Here is an 8,672-nt window from a genome sequence, read left to right as displayed (position 1 = left end):
TACGTTTTACACAGTTTCATTTAATTATAATTATTTATTTATTCATTCTACGTGTAAAAGTACCAAACATTACGTACTGGTTATTTGTGTGGGTGTTACAATTGCAAGAAATCAACTATATCTCAAAGAATGAGCCTGGATTTCCCCAAAGAAGTTGCACATGTTGCCCATGTGTGGGTGATTGTGTATAAAACGCACTGGTTTTCTACAAGTTAACCTAGAATTGCAGGGTTTGTGATGTCACCTGCACCACTACTAACGCTCTGGTGTTAGCAGGTGCTGTGTGCACCCCTTGTCCTCAACGTTACCCCGTCCTGAATTTAACAGAACCAGCTGCAACAGCAGCAGCGGAATCATGATCCATATCTCTATGCTGACATATCAGCAAAGAACTTCTAGCAAGTCCCAAGATATCCTGGTAACCCAAAGCCTTTATGGAGGCTGTGCTCTGCAAAAGAAAACAACACAGATATGTAGGCCGTTACTGCAGTTGTAACTGAATAGTACTTTAATAACTTTAAAATCGAGAATGCATGCCTTTGTTCTGACACTCATGGAGACTGACTAGAATCCAATTATTATGCAAATGAGGCACATTTTTGAGGCAGGAAAACGCACAGTCGGTGCTATATATATATATATATATATATATATATATATATATATATATATTGTATCAGTAATCCCAAGTGAACTACTATGCCATTTCCAACCTACTTACAGGTTAATTATAATAAAGAAGACAATGATTCAATTAACCAGATCAAACTTGCAAGTCCCTCTTAAATTCTACAGTAGAATTGCTACTGGTCTCACCAATACATGCTAGTTTTGCAATGCTGCACACTACATGTATTTATCAAGCGGATGGGCAGCTGGGTTGGGTGTTTTTATTATGCAGGCTTATCTGTCATTTATTTAAAAAAATTGTATTAGTATATATTTCATATAAATTTACCACATCTTGTTTAAGCATCATTTTGACCCCCAGTTGCAGCCTTTTAAAATGTTCTTCTGTTAGATAAAGTACCAAAATGACCCTGTTCAATAATATAATGAACTCCAATGCCTAAAGTGTTTCTGACAGGTATATTTTACTGATTCAACACAGGGAGTTTTTCTAGATGTACAGCAAGCCATTGTCCTTTGCAACATTCATCTTCTTCTTCTTCTTCTTCATCTACACATCACAACTGCACACAAGAGCCTGAGGCTCAATTTATAAAAACTCATAAAATGGAAATCTGAATTTCACCAAGATTTTGAAAAGTGTGTAGAGTTAAAAGAAATGAAATAAAAATGTACTCATGGGGGGAGTTTCACTCTCCACTTTGGTCAGCGCAATCTTGCACATTTTTCAATTGAAAACATTCCTGAATAGCAAAAAAATAATTTGGCACACAGACATATTTATAAAAAATATATTATATATATATATATATATATTATATATAATTTTGGTTAAACCACCAAAATAGTTTAAATACAATATCTCATCTCTATTAAATTATACAAAATCAGAATCACAGAGAAAGTCACATTTATTTGTTAAAAGTAGTGAGCACAGAGGTAGTCAATATTTTCTACAATTAGTTTTTACAATGACTTTTTTCGTTTGTGAACTAAAAAAAAAAAACAGTGTGTGAGCATTGTTGCCATTCCTTTATTTTAGTTTCACAGTGTAAAATCAGGCTTGAGAAAAGGGGAATGGTGCCTGTGTGAGAAGGTCTTACAAAGCTGGCCACTTCTTTCTCAATGGAGCGGGCGATTCAATTCCTCTGCGCTGATGACGAAAGAATGGTGATAACGGTCTCTTGAGGCAAAGTCTGCATTCTCCTCAGTGAGCTGCGTGGTCTCCATGCCAACTGTTGCAAAGGAGGGTGTCACGACAATCTGCTCTTGAGGGGTTGGTCCTGTCCTGAAATGAAAGGATAAGACACCTGGTTTACTTCTGCATAACAATTACCCCCCCTCCCCTCCCCCATAGAAATGTATTTCTATGACCTCATACTTTTTTGTCCCCCAGCAGGATGCATATGGTTCATTTATTCACTGTCAAAATGGTACAATTGTAACGCGAATACATTTCCAGTCAGTAAAGGTACAGTAAGTAACAGTTGCATCTTTTTCCTTCTATTATACTGAAATAAACGGTAGGTGACTTTGCAGCTCAGACTAGGCCACAGAGCATGGTGCCAAGTTTTCCTGCAATGGCCGGTCATTGTGTCTCAACCGAGCCTTGACGATCTAATGGAGTATGAAGAAAGCTCCAGCCTTACTCTGGCTGTGCCAGTAGCACAACAGAGTTGTTGTGATCCGAGCTACTAGACCACCTAGCAGCACGTGCTTTGGAATGCTGGCATGTTATCGAGAGCTTATTTGCGTCTTGCACTGCGCCACAAACAGTGGGGCGCTTTGTGTTTTGCTGTGTTGCAGGCTGAAACGACAGTTTTAAGAGTCCAGCCCTTGTTTTTTGAAGCTTGAATATTGTGTTGTAGCTGGACCTTTATGACATCTGACCAAATAAATAACTGTCTATAAAATTGGACAAAACAATTGAGTTTTAATGCATAGAGGAGACAAGTAACACAATTATTTGTATGTACTATGGACATAAGCATAGATTACATGGTGACATACCTTCCTATGTTTTTAAGCGAAGATTGGATCCATTTAAAGAAGCTGAAGTGTGCAGCTACTCCTGTTGGAAAATTAAATTAGAAATGTGGGATTTTATTACACTTTTAAGTCAATAAGCAGAAATCAACAACATGACACTTTCTAAGTTAGGGGGTAGGTGTATTAACTAATAACTGACCCTCTCCTTTTAGATTTGGACTGTTCCGTTTAAGACCACATAAAAACAAATTCCAGGAAGAGAAATAACATTTTGTTATTGAAAACAATACAGAAATCATGATGACTCGTAACTCAGTGAAGCAATTGTTTTCTGCATTGTTTTTAATTACAAAATGTTAGTTCTAAGCCTGGATTTTCGATCCACTTTATTAACTTGTTTAAGTTTCAGTGACCATCCTGTAACGTTCCTCTGTTTCGTGGCTAGCTGTTTACAGCAGTGGAGCAGCAAACACACAGAAGCTGTTTTTGCAGCTGTCAGCACGGGGTACTATCTGACCACCTCAAAGGTTGAAAGACGAAAGACGTAACAAAAACCGTGACCCATGAAATTGCGAAGGGTGATTACATATCAGTGAGACCTGCAAAACTGACTGTGAGAATATGTCAGCTGTCTGGTGCAGCTGCTGAACGACTCTGTACAGAAGACAGGTCGGCCCAACATGTAAGCTTCTCTGGAAAATGTTTAAAACAAAGTTCCAAAAGCTGGAGCTCAAATAAAAAGTATTTTTCTCCAGAATCAAAAAGGACTGTTGTTTTGCAGTTATTGCATCTAATAACTTAATCTGGTTAACTGTTGCTATTTGTAATACAGTACTCCAATTCATTTTAAATGACAAAATCAACTTGCCAAAAGGACTTCTATAATGCATAAATCAAAACTGTGAGTGGTGGATGGTATCCAGAGTGAAAACAAAAAAAAAACAGAAACGGCACCATTAATTGTACTACATAACATGGCAATCTGACTCCTTACAATAATCGCAAAAGAATCCATCTCGCAGCGGAAGATTATAGTCCTGCATTGGATGAAAGGTCAAAGACACTGAAATTAGCTTAACAGCTGTAAAAACAACAAATTGTGTGGTTTTAAATTCACTTTATTTTTCATACTCTGTCAAGACAATTCGTGCCTGTGGAGAGCACCTGTCACTGTTGAGTACTGCGGCCAAACGCTTTTTATTTTACTTCCGTTTCTTTTGATTTAATTCATTTATTGATTTGAAAAAGAAAAGGTGTTGATCCCAGGCATCTGTTTGCAGCTTGTTTTCCATTTGGCAGGCACACTATTTTAGGGTCACGTAGCATTGCTGGATGTGTGTTTATCCCAGGCTTTTGTTGCTCACACTCAGAAAAGTGTTTTGATCTACCACTAGGTCTGCAATGAGTACCAAGAGAAGCACAAAACCACTCTTAGTTTAGAAACCATTATGTTAGAATTGGAAAAGCCACAGTGTTCATAGATTTGAATGTCACTAATCTTGCTATGAGTTCTATTGCATTGTGTATTATCTTTTTAAGAATGATTTATTTTACTTTATTTGATCTTTTGTGAAATGTTTCTTGGTCAGTGTTAACTTACCTGGAGGCAGACCAGGGCTCACTTTTCCAATGTAGAAGTAGAGAAGTATTGCCATACCAATGTTCACAAAGGCATAGATCCATTGGATTACAAACATGATCATAAGTGAGCTTATTGCCTGTAAAGACAGTGGGGGTGTGAATCATTAAAATATACACAGATATTTTTACCTCCACGTTTTTTTACCTCCATTCAATTTAAAAAAAATAGTTTACATGAATAGCTGTAACAGTATCAGTGTTCATTGAATGCAATGTGTTTTTGTTGTGTTGGAGGCAGTCTGTACTGTATAAGAGACAATTCGATATGATTATTCAAGTAAACCTAAAATATTTTATATTTTAGCTCCTGACTGACTTCAAACAAGTGTTAGTATAAACCTCCCACCCACACAACCAACAATTTCAAAAGAATACAAAAATACAAACGCCGGATATAGACATCGCTCTTCAGTAACCACATAGATGATGAAAAGCAACACCAGAACCCCGACTTAACCAGATGTTCAATCATTGCTTTGCATGCTGCCATCAAACCAAAGTCTCATCTTCAATGAGAATCCTCAGAAACTTATATAGATACACTGAGTTCTACTGCCTGAATTCCCTACGGTGTTGCCCAGCAATCTATCAGGATCAGTTTGATCAGTTGTATATACATACTGTATAACACTGTCACAACAACAGAGGTGCTGTGTGACTGTTACGTCTGAGCAACATACAGGCATAACATGCTGTGCAGACAAATAAGAATCCAGATCTGGGAAATGTTACATGCCAAATGCACGGCTTCTGTGATGCAGATAATTACATACGAAGTGGTTTGTGTTGCTCATTTGTGTAAAGCGGTTATGGATCCTGTCACCAGCCGCAGTTTTTTCAGCCTTAGATGCTGCTGAAAAATAAGTACTCTGATTGCATAGGCCTTGAAACTCATTGAAACAAAACCACGCCCGTATACCGCTGGCATGGAAGCCTGCAGATAGGGAAAACAACATTTAAATGGGTTTTTTGTTTGATAGACTGAATAAAGACACAATGTGCTAGTTTGGGATAGATTTCCACCTCATTTTCTCTGGGAACTATTTTATCAAGCCTCCCACTGTACCAAGTCACTTAGATTAAGGAAAAAACACGGAAAGGTGTGCCTGGAAAGTTTGCCCAACTCTACATTTTCCACAGCACCTCCCATAATGCACCTTCTTAGTTTAATTAACCTAAATGGAAAAAAGACTGGGGGCTGTCTCTCACTTACACCAACTAAAGACACCCAGTGATTGCAGAGCCTGGAGTAAAATGATATTGACGTTTCTTGAATTTCAGTTCCCTGAAGTCTCTGCTTGGCAGTAAAATCTGGTGAGAAGACAATAGGGATAATGCCTTAGCACAAGAGAATAAGAATAAAGACAATTCAATTAAGAAACATTTAGCTGCTCCTTCCTGCAAATACAGTTGTGTTTAATGTTTAAAAAAAACAAAAGATTTAATAATGCTAAATAACCTTATACTAAGAAGCCATTTATTCATTTATTTTAATATCACTCAATAGATAGTTTAACAATAATTATTCAAGACAACAGTAGAAGTTTAGGGATCGGGTATAGAAGATTGGAACAATCTACAGGTAATTAATCTAAAACATCTTAAAAGGTAACAGGATCAGTTGGCTAATTTGTTCTAAAGCTTACAAATATAAAGAACATCCATGCAGTGGCAGGGTCCATACCTTCCTGAGAGTCATCCCTGTCAGCTGAGCTCTGTCTTTGAAAGGCTGATTCCGCCTTGTCATTTCGTGGTTCAGACTCCAGATCTACAGACACCCGCTGTTGTTCCTGGCTGTCGAAGGCTTGTGCCATCAGGTCTTGTTCCTCCCGAGAGCTATTAGCAGCAGCACCGGCTTCACTGCAGTTCATTGACTCGGTGTCGGAGGTCTTGGCACATTCTTTAACCGAGGCTGCAGACCTGTCCAAATCCAGCCGAAAACTATCCCTCAACGTTTGCTTGGCCGGCTTCCGCGTTCCCCACGGTTTGCTCTTCTGATTTAATTCACTTTCCTTCTCTTTCTTTTCTCGTTCATTGTTCTCCGCGTCAGGGTATACAGGCTGGAATATCTGGTCCATGTCCTTTGTGAATTCCAGCAAGGTCCCGTTTCTCCAGTTCTGCATACCATCTGTTCCATAGTAGGAATGCCTGCTGTAGATCAAAGTTCTGGACTCTTCCTTGGGTAGCTGCCTCCTCTGTTTCATCTGGAGGTTATAGCTCATTGACACACAGAAGTAGGAGTAATCTATGATGCTGTAGGTCAGCATGAAGTTAATGGTGACTATAGAGGCCAGGACATTAACCTGGCCGATGAAGATGAACGCCATTGTGACGAGGCTTGTTAAGCAAATGGCAGCAACTGGTGTCTTATTTGGTCCTCTCTGTAGAAACAGAAAAAAAGAACAAGAAACCTAAATAACAACCATTAGACAGCTACATCTCATTTTTCCTAGGGGGTCCTGGAATCCATAAACATTACACTCCCAATATACAATATACACAACCAGGCACCATAGGAATACTGTTTAATAATTAAAACCATTGTACATGTCCTGACTGGTCACTATGGGACCTCACACAACTGTGTTGCTTCATTCAGATGACTGGTATTGGCTGGCACAGCTCCAGCTCCTCCTAGGCTGGCCCAACATACTTTTCCTGCCCTTGTCACTGTGGTTTGATTCTGCAGGAGATGTCTAGGGCCTTTACCACAGCATCAAAGGGCAGACAAGGTTAAAGGGAGGGGATGTGCTGGAGTTAAGAGACAAGACTGATTTATTGTGTTCCTTATTTCCTTGTAAATAACTAATCGCAGTTCTCTGGACCCTTTCCTGGTATATCTTCTTCACAGTGCCATCAGATTTCTAACTGGGCCTGGAAGTAAAGAACATTATACAATATTGCAAGGAGCATACAGATCTTTATTTTCCTGATCTGGGTATGATGAAATGCCACCAATCTAGCAAATTCAGCCGTTTTGGGCTATAAAAAGGCTATTGCCCTGTTGAAGTTAATTATCCAGGAAAACTGTGAAGCAACAGTGGGTATATATGTCTCATTTTTTACAAGTCAAACCACACACCTTTCTTGAATTTCCCACGTGTGTTTCTATAAACAGAATATATATATATATTATATATAATATATATATATATGATAGATATATATTATATATATAGATATATATATATATATATATATATTATCTGTTCCACGCAAGAGTTAATAAGTTAATATTAACATTTTTTTCCCCCCCTTTAAAACAAAATGCAGATGTTTTCTGATATTTCCAAAAATGCTGCCTCCAGACTCCTCTGTAAACCCTCCTTTACCTGGAAATATTTTACTTTAAAATAAATTTGAGAAGGAATTCCCCTCCTGTCTGAAGTTTCCACTGGCTTCACTCGCTCTTTCAGTCCAGAAAGGGCTGTGCATCCGACTCAGTAAAGCAGAAAAAAGCTCTGAATTTGTGTCTGACATCCCATTTCAGGTTGGCTTGCGGTCTGAGTCAGCTCAGCAAACAAGCTGGTTCATACAGTATGTGGGCAGCGTGGCATGGTATGAAGCCGTAGTGACTGCTGCAGCCATGCCCAGCCTCTGCAGAAAACAATTCTCAAACCTCCTGCTTCATTTCTAAAAACAAGTCTACATGGTCCTCCTCCTGTTTAACCCTTTGTTGCCCAGTGTCTAACACATGTGATTTTCAGAAAAAAAGGCATTGAATAGGTATGGGAACTTACCCAGGGCAGTAAAGGGTTAGTAGATTTTTAATGCTTACGTTCTACAGATGAACTTGTTCTGCAGCCTGGCCTGCTTGGTAGAACTACCTTGTTCAGAATTGCTTCGGCTCCAGTGATCAGGCCCATGCTAAACCACATGGTGTTCTTGGGATGAAAGTTAGGGGCTCTGTCCTTTTCAGACAGCAGTGCTTTAGTAATACCAGCTATTAGTAACAGAAAGCAATTCCCAGCTTGATCACCTGATCAGATCCCTTGCATGATAAAGCAGATGGTGCCTGAAAGCTAACCACAGTGACCAGCTGTCCTCTGAATATCAAACAGGACTGTAATTAGAAACATGACAGCAGCGTCAAGAAATATAAATGGCTTTCAATTTCAAAGTCACGCTTGCCTGAATGTATTAATTACAGACAATCAAAGCAGATAGAAGGTATTATTAAGCACAATGAAGGTGTCCTCCTAGGATCAGCTGATATTGCAGTGGCCCACAATTATATTCCCTTTTTAAACAAAACATAAAAGTTTTACAGAAATACCGACACGTTGTTTTATATTCACCACAGGGCTAATAAAGGTACTATATTATTCATGATAGGTAAAGATATTTTTTTAAGCCAAATTAGGCTGTCCATCTTTATCCTTGTGCTGTGTTGGGCTGATTTTTACATTTGA

The 8,672-nt window shown here is 38.7% G+C and overlaps 1 protein-coding gene across 1 annotated transcript in view; it reads right to left on the bottom strand.

Moving 5' to 3' along the window:
• Positions 1-1,498: 1,498 nt before the first annotated feature.
• Positions 1,499-8,672, bottom strand: part of LOC121322381 (solute carrier family 12 member 8-like) — a 29,559-nt gene continuing 22,385 nt past the window's right edge. Inside the window, exons 10-14 of the mRNA XM_041262245.1 lie at positions 5,945-6,641; positions 5,474-5,571; positions 4,220-4,337; positions 2,641-2,701; positions 1,499-1,918 (exon numbers count right to left, since the gene is read on the bottom strand). Of these exons, the coding sequence (XP_041118179.1) occupies positions 1,753-1,918; positions 2,641-2,701; positions 4,220-4,337; positions 5,474-5,571; positions 5,945-6,641 (1,140 nt within the window). The 3' untranslated portion in view covers positions 1,499-1,752. The remainder of the gene's footprint in view (positions 1,919-2,640; positions 2,702-4,219; positions 4,338-5,473; positions 5,572-5,944; positions 6,642-8,672) is intronic.

This window comes from Polyodon spathula, chromosome 10 (assembly GCF_017654505.1).
Source record: "Polyodon spathula isolate WHYD16114869_AA chromosome 10, ASM1765450v1, whole genome shotgun sequence".
Taxonomy (NCBI): Eukaryota; Metazoa; Chordata; class Actinopteri; order Acipenseriformes; family Polyodontidae; genus Polyodon; species Polyodon spathula.
The sequence above is the reverse complement of the archived record's forward strand: the minus strand, read 5'-3'. Positions and strand labels throughout refer to the sequence as shown.